This window comes from Aulonocara stuartgranti, assembly GCF_965226115.1.
Source record: "Aulonocara stuartgranti genome assembly, chromosome: 17".
Classification (NCBI taxonomy): domain Eukaryota; kingdom Metazoa; phylum Chordata; class Actinopteri; order Cichliformes; family Cichlidae; genus Aulonocara; species Aulonocara stuartgranti.
This window is the reverse complement of record NC_138953.1, coordinates 4303521-4316491: the sequence shown is the minus strand read 5'-3', so window position 1 is coordinate 4316491 and position 12971 is coordinate 4303521. Positions and strand designations below refer to the sequence as shown.

The 12971-nt window shown below is 41.2% G+C and overlaps 1 protein-coding gene across 1 annotated transcript; it reads left to right on the top strand.

The window, feature by feature from the left end:
• Positions 1-1919: 1919 nt before the first annotated feature.
• hcfc2 (host cell factor C2) lies at positions 1920-12360 on the top strand. Its single transcript, XM_082511104.1, has 18 exons — positions 1920-2003; positions 2642-2883; positions 3369-3517; positions 3606-3766; positions 3852-4054; positions 5444-5528; positions 7328-7431; positions 7600-7833; positions 7922-8125; positions 8357-8391; positions 8952-9072; positions 9734-9790; positions 9876-9931; positions 10013-10156; positions 10240-10425; positions 10515-10812; positions 10900-10972; positions 11060-12360. The coding sequence occupies exons 2-18, from the start codon at positions 2718-2720 to the stop codon at positions 11067-11069; spliced, it is 2286 nt and encodes a 761-aa protein (XP_082367230.1). The 5' UTR covers positions 1920-2003; positions 2642-2717; the 3' UTR covers positions 11070-12360.
• The last annotated feature ends 611 nt before the right edge of the window (positions 12361-12971 follow it).

The following is a 12971-nucleotide window of genomic DNA, read 5'->3' as shown; positions in this document are numbered from 1 at the left end:
TCAGATTTTGCTTTTTAATCACTGAGAAACCTGTTGTGTCTAAGTCAGACAGTGCTGTATGGTTCAATTCTACATTAAACATTTTTTAGTGAGTGTATGTGTGTCACGGTGGCCTCCAATGCCATGCCAACAGCTGTTGCATCATTTATATCATGCAGCCTTCATGACATAATTCTGCAATCGTTTATTATTGCAACTGCATGCCGATAGGGGTCGCATGTGAGACAGTTTAGAGTCATCAAGCAGTCAGAAGCTAATTTAACCCAACAGGAAAAACACAATGTAATGGGCAGTCACTGGCAGGTAATGCTTACCCAACAGCTGGTGGAGCTGGATTGTCTGTGCATCATGTCAAGTTACTTTCCATAACGCAACACAGATCAATTTGAAATTGTTATGTAAATGTCCCTGGGTGGAGGTTTGAATGTTGGGTTTCCTATGAAATTCCTCTTGTGATAAAGTTACGTTCAGATGCTGTCTGACTGTGTGAGGCAAACGCATGAGAAAACATTTTGTTGTCTTGTCTGCTTTGACCTGTGCTTCATTTGTGTGCGAAATAATAGCAAACTATTGTGCAGGTCTTTTCTCACCTAATAAAAGATTAGTCTGTGTGAGTGCAACTTTACATGTGTCATCTTGTTGCACTTCCTCTCATTTGACTGTGTGGTTTTGCATGTCGTCCTTATGTCATTTGACTGTTTAGCTTGTGACATGCAGTGCAATCGAGCAACATTCTACACTACGTGCAGCACACACTGCTGCGCTTTTTTGAATACCTGTCTTTTAAAGTAGTTGATAACATTAGAAAAAACTAAGACTACCAAGAGAATTCGGAGGACTGAATTTAACAAGGCAAGTTATTTTTGGTGGCCTACAAAGTAGTGATGGGATTTCCAGCTCTTTTTAGAGAACCAGCTCTTTCGGCTCGGCTCACTAAAAAGAGCCGGCTCTTTCGGCTCCGAACCGGCTCTTCAGGTTGTTATGTTGCTTTAATTAATTTATTATTAACAACAATAGAAAATTAAGCACAAAAGGAATTACTAATGTAAAAAAAGTGGTTTTATTTATACATGTTTATATATAAACATGTATAAACACGCATGCACAAAGTCCAAAGCAAGTACAAACTCCAAAACACATTTCTAGCGTTAACTGAACTTCCTTAACAGAGCTACCTAGATCACTTAAATTACATAATTGAAAGCATATGTGTATTGTTTGTGTATTTATACACAAGCACTCATATATATTAAAATAATTTAAAAGAAAAGTTAATTTACCTGTTACTACCACACACCAAATCCGGTTGTTGGTACTTGCTGGCTTGTATAGCCACTAGGTAACAAAAGCTCAACACTGCCCCTAGCATCCTGGAGCACTTCTGTCATCTTTTGTACGTGCTTTGGAATTTTTACGTGTTTTGGAGTTTTTATGTGTTTTGGAGTTTGTACGTGTTTTGTCTACATACGTTTGCCACCGTAAATATACTTTTATTTATTCACTCCACATAAAATGTAATAAATAAATCATATAATACTAAAACCAACTATTCACATTTCAACTTTTAACTATTTAAATTTTCAGTGAAACAACACAAAACACTGCAAACCACAACACAATTAAATATAAATTAAAATATGAAAACAAAAAGAAGATGCATATTCTCTGTCATATGGACCTGCATGAATAAACTTTCTGAATCCTTTAACATCCACAACTGAAAATAGTTGTGGATGATTACTATACCTTTCTAATGTGACGTCATTGTCCCTGGCTCTCTTTCTCTCTCTCTCTTTCCCTCCCGCTCTGTTCCTGTGCTACTGCGAGTGTAACTCTACCGACCCTCCCCCCTCATCCCAGCGTAAAGCACAAGGCTCGCGTGCGGAGTGAAGCGGAAAAAAGTGCGAGGGAGAGGGTGAGAGAAAGGGAAAAAAAGATCCGCTCTAAGAGCCATTTCGTTGGCGACCGACACATCACTACTACAAAAGGCTCTTGGCGAGATGGTGGGTATGGCTACATCAAAAATGAAAGCGCAGCTATGCACATTTGAAACCATTTTAAGACACTCACTTGCCAAACACTGCCCACTGGTGGTGAAAGTTTTATTTACTTCTTGCCTAGGGTAATTACAAAATACACCTTTAAATGTTAAGTCAGTAAGAAAATCATAACAATACAGCCATATAGCATGCATCAGGACATGCAAAACTGCACAGACAAATAAGAGAAAGGATGAAAGAGGCCAAGTTGCACTGACGGACAATTAATCTGTCTGGTAACCAATCAACACACACAATCTGATCAATAACAAGTTAAAACAAATGCTTTATGTGCACATGTGAACATATTTTGGCGCAAATGGAAATCAAAACTTTGTGTTTTTCCCCTTCCACCCAAAAAATAAAAATAAATAATGAGAAATATTTTTTCAGATGAAAAGACTACAAATAGACAGATATGCATGTGTAAAATCAATTGTCACAGGCATCAAGAATATGTGCTTCCACCGAATAGTTCTCCATCTCTTCACGTTAATCTAACGAACTGCTCTGCAACTCCTAAAAACTCATATACAGAAAAATTAAGCCAAACCAAAGATCAGAGTGAGACTTCCTATTTGTTTGTTCCTCTTTGGTTGAAGTTCCTGATGCCCTCTCCGGTCCGCCCCCATCTTTAAAACGTCCACAGCGCCAAACTTTGGGCTCCCCAACGGGAAAATGACGAGCAGCGAAGAGGATCCGCAGTGGAGGAAAGTGCATTCCGTTACAGGAGTGATACCTCGGTCCAGGCATGGACACCGTGCAGTCGCAATCCGGGAGCTCATCGTCGTTTTCGGTGGTGGAAACGAAGGGATAGCGGAGGATCTCCATGTTTACAACACTGGTGAGCTACCGTTAGCATTCACGCTAACTAGCAGGTTAGCGGCTAATGTTTTTAGCATGCTCGAGAGGGAAACGACCCCTTAAGCTAACGAGCCCTCCACCACGGGCTTTTGTATACTGTATATGTGTTACATATATCTTTATAAAACAACCGCAAAATTATAAAATTGCGTGTACGATATTATTTGGTTGGGTTCTTTTTCATGTTTGTAAACTATCCACTTACTTGACCAGGAGAGTTTTATAGTTCCGAAATGTAGTGAACTGTAAAGTGAATTTGAGCAAGAGCCAAAAAAAAGTAAGAACGTCACATCCTTTGTTTAAATATATGAAGTTCTTTTGTTACTTAAGGTGCAGTTTGGGTTATGTATGTAAAAATATATTTAACGTGAATGCGTGAATTGTCTCCAGGCCAGCTTTGGCCAGTGCATTAAACATTATTAAGACTTGTATAATACATTGGCTAACAGCTACCCTTTTTCCCAGTCTCAAAGCAGTGGTTTCTACCTGCGGTTAGGGGTGACATCCCTCCTGGCTGTGCAGCCCATGGCTTTGTTTGTGAAGGTACTCGAATACTGGTCTTTGGTGGAATGGTTGAGTTTGGAAAATACACCAACAGCCTCTATGAACTCCAGGTAACACTGTCTCTTTTTTCCACTGCAGCTTCTTCTAACTCTGCTGCTGTTATGGGGAAGATGTTAAAAGATATTTTTTGTTTCTCAGGCGAGTCGCTGGCTGTGGAAGAAGCTGAAACCAAGGGCACCCAGAAATGGCTCACTGCCGTGCCCTCGGATCGGACACAGCTTCACTCTTGTGGGTAATAAATGCTACCTGTTTGGAGGGCTGGCCAATGATAGTGAGGATCCCAATGGCAACGTGCCAAGGTACTGTGCAGACACATCTTTACTCTCAAGAATGGTGTAAAAACCTGTAAGTGCTCTGTGGTTTATTGGGTTTTTCCCATTTTAGGTATTTGGGAGACTTGTATGAATTGGAGCTCCAGTCAGTTTCAGGGGCCAGAGGCTGGAACATTCCAGACACAAAGGGCCGTGGTCCCTCTGCACGGGAGTCCCATACATCAGTTGCCTACACTGGCCTTGGTTCCCCGAAGCTCTACATCTTTGGAGGGATGCAAGGAAGTCGGCTAGATGACCTCTGGCAGCTTGATCTTGGTAGGAGTGATCTTGGTTTTATATATCATAGTGACTAGCTGCAGAAAGAAAGCTTTATTTTGATGTTCACTTGGATTAAAATTTAAATTGCACTAGTGATACTTATGCTTGTGATTGTTGCCAATTGTCATTCTCTCATCCTGCCCAATAAATTGCAAGCCAAAAAAGAACAATAGTATAACAACAACAAAAAGAAACAACCTAAATGCAAGTGTGGAGTCGATGGAAGACCAGAGTCGTGGAGGATTTGGGACAGAAGGATAGCAGCAAGAGTGTAACAGGATTAGAAATGAGTATATCATAGGGACAGCTCAGGTTAAATGGTTTGGAGGCAACGCTAGGCAGCAGTGAGATAGTTTGCATATTTACAGAGGAGGGATCGTGGCTGTATCGTACAAAGAATCATGAAGATTGCAGCTGCCAGGCAGGAGGAAAAGAGGAAGACCACAGAATGCGATTCATGGATGTAGTGGAGAAGGACATGCACAGGGTTGGTGTGATAGAGGAGGATTCTAGGTATAGTGTGAGATGGAGGCAATCCCTAAACAGACCAGCCAGAAAAAGAAGGACAAAAAAAGGGTTTAAGCATGAATTTGTAATAAAACTGCCTTAATGATTAATGTGAGAGTAAGTTTGGTTGATATTAACTCTACACAGGATTTGCAGTGTATATCTATCTATCTATCTATCTATCTATCTATCTATCTATCTATCTATCTATCTATCTATCTATCTATCTAAAATTCATGTGTTTGTATATTTGTGCAACATGGCAGTAAGTATAAAATGAAAACTGTAATGGTGAAAATACCTTTGGTTGTGCCAGAAGTTGGTGAAGTTACATATGATCAAAATTGTCAGTGTTCAGTCTTCCTCCAAAGTTGCCAACCCTGAGAAAATAAACCAGCGTTATGAATTTAAACCTTTGTTTGCATTGCTCCTCAGTTAGGTGTCAGCTGTGTCATTCCCTGCAGGCTTCATTTTGTTATTTTGACCTTTTAAGCTAATTTGGCAATCATTCATCACAGAAAGGTAACGTTATATAACTTTGCTCAGCCATGTCTCTAACACATGTGAGTCCACTGAGATTCCTCATAATTAGAAAACGGTCATCCCCAATTAGATGTGAGATTTTCTTTTTTAATGTGCATAAGCATATTAAGTTCAAGGGTTGATGAATTAACTGAAATAACATAAGAAATTATTTCTGGAAAAACTCAAATTGCTAAATAGAAAATCATCAGAATGCAAGAAGTGACATGTTTAACACCCTGATTTTTCTCTTTGATGTTTTAAGCCCTGTTTGCATGTCTCCATTTCTAATTGGTAATGAGGAACAGGAGTTTGGAATATTTAAACACACCTATATCTTTTCTTTGTCGTCGTTAGACACAATGGTTTGGTCAATACCGGAAACAAAAGGTTCCACACCATTTCCCAGAAGTCTTCATTCGGCCAGTGTCATCGGAAACAAGTAAGCTTCTTATGTATTAACACCAGAGAGTTTTTTGTGTTCCTCTCTGGCAACAAAAAGCTACTTTATATTAGGGCTGCCACAATTAGTCGACTAATCACGCTTACGTCGACGATTTATTTAATAGTAGACGCGTCCTTTAAAGCTTTGTAAGATCCCGAAAGACACAGGAATAAGCATTAGGGTTTAAGAGTGTAATAACGGGCTGAAACAGAAGGTGGCAGCACTGCATGTACAAGGATGCCAGCTGCCGTTAAACCCCAAAGAAGAAGCAGCGGTGTCCAGCATCGTTGCTGTGTCCAAATTCAGGGACAGCATCCTTCGGAAGCCGCATTTGTAGGCCTATTACGTTACAGCGACACGACGAAGGCTATCCAAATTCGAAGACTCCGACAGATGTGTCCTTCAGTTTTATATTACTCTTATTACTCTTTCTGGGTCACAAAATAAACTTTTAACATATTTTCAGGCGAGAATGTAGCTGTATAAACTTCAAATATCTGCTCAGTTTATCAAGACATCACATATTTGCAAAAGTGCTCTGACGTTTTCGAGAGACGTCTGTTACCCACTAGCTCGACAGCTAGCCGGGGTTCAGGGCTCACTAGAGCCGGCGAGAGCAGCGGTCTTTCGCTACTCGGGTTAAACACGATATATAAGTCACTTAGATAGTTTAAAAATGTTATTGTTTGGCTTTTTTCTGTGTTTTATTTGTTCCTTAGTAAATCAGTTTGGCTGAGATTAAAGTTATAGTTTTCACAAACTGAATAATCAGTTTTCTATTTATTTAGAAAACTGAATAAACAGAAGTGTGAGATGGTCGAGAATTTACTCCAATGTCCTGTTGTATTTTAGATAGCAAGGAGCAGATGGCTGAGTTTATTAAACTCCACTGAGACCATCTGCAAATTTCATTAAAAATTTAATAAACTATCATCTTGTCTTTATTTTTAGTTAGCACATATTCAAGCTGTAAACTAATGATAGTTATATAAGAGCAGATGCATGCTGTTAAAATAAGCTGTACGCTTTACCTCCAATAGATGCATGATGTGATTAGTCGACTGATCACAAAAATAATCAAAATAATCGTTTGTGGCAGCCCTACTTTATACTCTGCCATGTGGCTAAATCTGATAATGCAGCTTAACTTTATAAATGATTATCTACGTTGATAAAACATCATATTTCAGTTCGTCCTGAGCATAATGCTGCCAAACGTATTCACCCATCCAAGTCATTGAGTTCAGGTGTTTCAGGCTCTTCCATGGCCACAGGTGGATCAAATAAAGCTCCTAGGCATTCAGACTGCTTCTACAAACATTTGTGAAAGAATTAGTTGCTCTCAGGAGCTCGGTGAATTCCAGTGTGGTACCGTGATAGGATGGCAGCTGTGCAACAAGTCTAGTCATGAAATTTCTTCACTAATAAATATTCCACAGTCAGCTGTTAGTGGTATTATAACAATGTGAAAGCCACTGGGGATGACAGCAACTCCAACATACATGAAGTGGTAGGCGATGTAAAATTACAAAGCAGGGTCATCTGCTGTTGATGCACATAATGTGCAGAGGTCACCAACTTTTGGCAGATTCAGTTGCTCCAGACCTCCAAACTTAGTTTGTCCTTGAGCTAATTGGTCAAGAACAGTGCATAGAGAGCTGTAATGGGTTTTCATGGATGAGCAGCTGCATCCAAGTCTTACATCACCCAATGTTTGTGTGTTATTGTTTTATAGTTCTTGTGTATATATGAAACCAGAATGTCCTTCGACATAGTCTGGTGTGTTCTGTCTGCAGGATGTATGTTTTTGGCGGCTGGATTCCTGCTCCAGAGTCAGAGACGCACATTGCTTTAGGAACTGAATGGATCTGCACTAATTCCCTGAGCGTTCTCAACTTAGGTGAGTTCTTCTCATTATAACCCCTTAAAATAACTTATGAGTGGTTTTGTAAATGAGATCTGTAGCCTGTGAGCCTTTTTTGTTTGTTTGTTTAATCTCATCCATGGAATTCCTACAATCCTTCATGGAGGCCAGCAAGCTCACTGTTACCTGGTTTTCCTATCACAGACACTATGACTTGGCAGAACCTTGGCCCAGAGCAGCACGATGATGATATAGAGTACCAGCTGCAGAGCCAGGGACCACAGACCGATGATCCATATGCCTGCAGGCCAAGAGCCAGGGCTGGCCACTGCGCCGCTAGTGTTGGCTCCAGGCTTTACGTTTGGAGCGGTCGTGATGGATACCGCAAGAGCTGGAACTACCAAGTGTGCTGCAAGGACCTGTGGTACCTGGAAACAGGTGAGAAACGGGGGAGCGAGTTAGGGCAATGGGGTCGGTGCTGGGGGGGCAAAAAGCACAAATCTGTTTAAAAATCCTTTGGTCTCAGATCGACCAGCGACCCCAGAGGCAGTGCTGCTCATCAAATCTACTGTCAGCATGCTCCATGTGGCATGGCGCCCCCTGGCTGCGGCAGACTGCTATATCCTCCAGATCCAGCCTGCAAGTTCCCCCAGGACTACAGTGAGTGGTCCCAAACCAGCGGATCCAACAGGAATAGATGGTCAGAATGGAAAGGAAAAACAATCTGCTGGTAAGGAAAGCACAGCCTTCAGTGACTTCATCAGTTTATATTAAAATCTTTATTGGATTTAGATGGAAACGTTTCTGTGTAGAGCTAATGGTCACTGCAAACAGAATACAGAATACAGCAAAAAGGGAACAATTTCAATGCTTTCAGACTCATAAAATACACTATTGACACTATCAGTCTTTCTTTACTTTCTTTGTAAAATGGTTTGATCCCATCATTGTCAAAATGAAGAAACCGCAAACCGAGAAGAGAAAGGAGCAGCACAGGTAAGAGTCTTTCTTATATCAATAATAAAGGCTGGGCAATATGGGGGAAGAACAGTGATCAATGTCAATCAAATCACTTCTTGTGGGCGTTGTGTTGTCAGTGGGAGAAACATTTCATCGTCCAAGTGACTTAAGTCTTTGAAGAAGTCACTTTTTTCCCCTTTGTTTTCTCTCTTGTTATTGTTCCTGATTTAATCGTGTACAAAGCTTCAGTCGCCCAAATATCATGTGTGCTATTGCCGGCTGCCAGTCCTACACGGTGCTTCAGTTTAAAATTATGTGGCTATAGCTCAGATCCAGCCACATCATTAGTTCAGTTCAGTACTAATCTTATTAGCTTTTTGGGTTATCTGTCAAAATGTGAATGGAATGAGCTCTACTGGCTTTATCTTAACACTGAGGAAAAGTTACTTCACAATAACTGTATTTATCATTTTATCACCCAGAACTATCTATAAATAAGATTTAATACACAAACACTAACATACAGCCACACTAACACGCCAGCAGTCCAGACGTAGTGCTTAAATTTTCTCCCTGATGTTTTTTTTCTTTCTCAGGGTGCTTTGCTGCAGCAGGATGCTTCAGCAAAATCTTCAAATGGCTCAGCAGACAGTCAAGCACAGGGTGGGAGGATCGATGGGAGAGACTTGAAAGAGGACTCTAACCTAAAACTGTGCAGTAAGTCTCTTATCAGGTGGTTCTTGCTTAAATGCTGTTTTATACAGTTCATTTCAGTTTTGTTTATACGACCTCAAATCACCACAACAGTCACCAAGCCACTTTTATATTGTAAGATAAAGACTACAGTAATACAGAAATAACCCCCAACAATCAGATGTCCTCCTATAAGCAAGCGATTTACAACAGTGGGAAGGAAAAACTCCCTTTTAATAGGAAGAAGCCTCCAGCTGACGCAAGGTCAGGGAGGGGAAGCTATCTGCTGTTACCAATGTGTGTTTAAGAATTTAAGCTCCTGCACAGTAATAGTCAGATATGTTTGCAGAAACATGGCTGCACAAATAAACTCTTACTCCAGTTTATGACTTCTAATCTTAGACTCAACTTGAAAAAAATACAAAAGCAATGCATTCTTTGACGTGGCTAGAGTAGCTTTGTACGAGTCACAGTTCAAATTATCCTTATTTATCATATACTCTGCCTTGGTGCAGGCACAGCACTGTTTATGACAGAATGTAAATGCTTCAAAATTTGCAGGCCACATCAGATTGTGTTACTGAACCGGATGTGACCTATAATGTAATTTAATTTTTCTCCAAAGCAGGATTTTGTTATTATGACATTTTTAGATTGTTTTTGTTTCTGTGTGTTCTGTTTGTAGCTGCTGGGCAGGAGACTGCAGCAGCAGATCTCAGCAGCTCAGCTCAGCTCCAGTCAGGTAATGGTGGCTCTTACGCTCTAACATCAGTGATATTTGACTGGTGAGGATTTTAAAACGTGTTGATTGTTTTACCTTTTTACAGGCAAAAAGCCGGTTTCTGCAGACAAGACAGCAGATTTTTATACCCACACAGATCAGGTCGGATTTTCTTCTGATAGTGAATTTTTAACTCTGCCTCTCAGCTTGGTTCATACTAACACCACAAACCATCACCTACAGGTTCGGCAGAATCCAGACAACGCTGTGTGGTTTGATGTCGGCGTGTTCAAAGCACTATTCTCTGAGGTCAGCCACTACTACCTACCTGCTGATGGTGACCAGGTGACATCTGCCATCAACAGTCGGGCAACGAACACTAAAGAGGTAAAAACCAGAAGTGAATGGTGTTTATGAAGAAACCACCTATGGATTACATCTTACCCTCACATGCTCGCTCTCTCCTTCAGAAGAAGCTGCCAGGGCCTCAGGACTACCAGGGCAGAGAGAAGCAGGAGCTGGCTACTGGTCAGACATACAGGTTCAGAGTTGCAGGCATCAACTACTTTGGCCAGGGAGATTTCAGCCCAGTGAGCGAGTTCAAAACCTGCCAGCCTGGCTTCCCTGGAGCACCCTCTGCTGTTAAGATTACCAAGGTGACACACAGTATCAAGAAATATTGATGCAAAGATCAGGAAAACTGGAAAATGTATTTGATGTGCTTTTCGGTATCGTTTGCATGTAGGCCACTGATTCAGTCCACATCACTTGGGAGGCTCCTTCATCTCCATCGGGCCGGATCCTGGAGTATTCCATGTACATGGCAGTGAGGAAGAGCCGCTCATCCACTTCGGATCGGCCGGGTCAGATGGCGTTCATCCGGATATACCGTGGCACCAAGACCTCCTGCTCGGTCAGTTCCAGCCACCTGGACAACGCGCACATCGACAGCTCTGCCTCCAACCGACCAGCAGTCGTCTTCCGGATCGCTGCAAAGAATGAGCAAGGCTACGGCCCAGCCACGCAGATCCGCTGGATTCAAGGTGGAGCAGCTTCCGATATTATTTATTTAAACTTCCTCTCACATTAAAATGATGGATGTATCAACCTCCTCTTTCTGTGTTTTATAGATCCCAGTACACTGCGAACATCACTATCCAAAGCTGACAGCAGTGCTGAGGCTGACAACGACGCTGCTGACAGGTGATCAGAGTTTTTAACTTTTCTGCTTTGTTTATTTTTTCAAAGTGGACACTTGTAATTGGTTCTTTATTTTCTTTCTTCTTGCAGCTCCAGCTGAAAATGTTTTAGGGAAAGGACTTTTCACTCAAGATTCTGGCAAATCTATTTCCCAATAGTTTTGTTAATTTATTTTTAATCTATTTAATTTTTACTTTGTAAATAGATTTACATTTTCACAGGCTGTTTGGCCACTGTTCTGTTTTAGTTAAAGTGTTTTGTTAAGTAATTATTATAGTATTATAAGATGTAGAAAACACTGCAAGTATTGTTTGAAATGCATTCTGGAAGACGTGAAGACGCCTCAGTGTTTACTGAACAAGCCACTGACGGGCTATGAGAAGGAAACACGAGTGGTCCTTTTACAGGCCCCACCGGTCCCACGGGGTTATGAAATATCAGCAATGTTACTCATGTTTTTGTGTCTTACTCAGCCACATGTTACTGCAAACTTGTTTCCGTTATACGTATATATATAATTTCAGTTTGATTTTTCTTTGTCTTTACATTTATCTCACTGTAATGTATGTGTAATACATCACAGTGCTTTTATTAGCATGTTCAAAAGCCATGTACTCTTAACCTATTTCTGACATAATTTCATTTCAATATACTCATAGCCACAGAAAACAGTCATGTACTGGGTGAAAGGTATTACAGCTTTGCCATCTTCTCCATCGTGTTACCGTCTTTACCAGGTGCAGTAAAGATGCCACACTTTTTACCCGTTTCATTTTCCTCTTATAAAAGACTCTCACTCATCCATATATAGTTTCATCAGTTAGCCACTGGAATTTACACTGAGTAAATTGTTGTTTTTATAATTCGGATTATATCAATCTGCACCTGTTTTCTTGAAGATTTATAAATATAAATGTCATGATAGTATCAGCAAACATCAGCCTGTAATTGTGCTATTGAGGACACTCGCAGCTTTGCATGGACCTCAATAATGTACAGACCACAGGCAGTTATTACAGAGGCTGGGTGAAATACTGTTGCAATATAATGGAAAACAAAAAAAGGGGTGAATTTACATTTTTCACTTTTAAAGCAGTGACCAGAGAGTGCACAAAGTTTCTAATGACAATCATTAGTGGCACTGTATAGGATTTAAAAGAAAGGTGCTCAAGATACGACTACCTGCTGGATGCTGGTGTAACACCTGTGTGTGGTCCGGTGGAGATGTGCTTCAGCATCTTTGGTCGGTTTGTTGCTCTGGATCAGCAGCAGCTTCTTCTGGTATCTAATTGCAGATGTGTGCAAGCTGCTCAGGTCTCAGAGGTGATGAAGTCTAATGTGTGTATAACTAATCAATGTGACCTGCAATAATAATAATAATAAAAAAAACATCCATCCATCCATTCATCAGTTTTCTTCCACTTATCTGGGGCCGGGTCACTCGGGTAGCAGCCCAAGCAAAGAAGCCCAGACTTCCCTCTCCCCAGCCACCACCTCCAGCTTGTCTGGGGGAACACCAAGGCGTTCCCAGGCCAGCCGAGAGATATAATCTCTCCAGGGTGTCCTGGGTCTGCCCTGGGGTCTCCTCCCTGTGGGACATGCCCAGAAAACCTTGCCCAGGAGGCGCCCATCCTTGTCAGATGCCCGAACCACCTCAACTGACTCCTTTCGATGAGGAGGAGCAGCGGCTCTACTCTGAGCCCCTCCCGAATAGCTGAACTTCTCACCCTATCTCTAAGGGCGAGGCCAGCCACCCTTTTCCGCCGCTTGTATTCGCAATCTCGTTCTTTCTGTCACTACCCACAGCTCGTGACCATAGGTGAGGGTACGGGTGTAGAAAGAAATATGTTGTTCTCAAATATATATTTAGCATTTCAGTTAAAATATGAAGAGTCGCTGCAACATATTTTGTTGAATGTGGTAAATGTGTGTGAAACAGCTGTGGTAATGTATGGGTTAGTATGAACTATAATGTGGAAATACCAGACTATATATGAAGGTT

Coding starts and splice junctions, on each gene's coding strand:
- hcfc2 (XM_082511104.1), top strand. CDS start 2,718: ATGACGAGCAGCGAAGAGGATCCGCAGTGGAGGAAAGTGCATTCCGTT. Junction 7,834..7,921: donor CCTGTGGTACCTGGAAACAG/GTGAGAAACGGG, acceptor CTTTGGTCTCAG/ATCGACCAGCGACCCCAGAG. Junction 9,073..9,733: donor CTCTAACCTAAAACTGTGCA/GTAAGTCTCTTA, acceptor TTCTGTTTGTAG/CTGCTGGGCAGGAGACTGCA.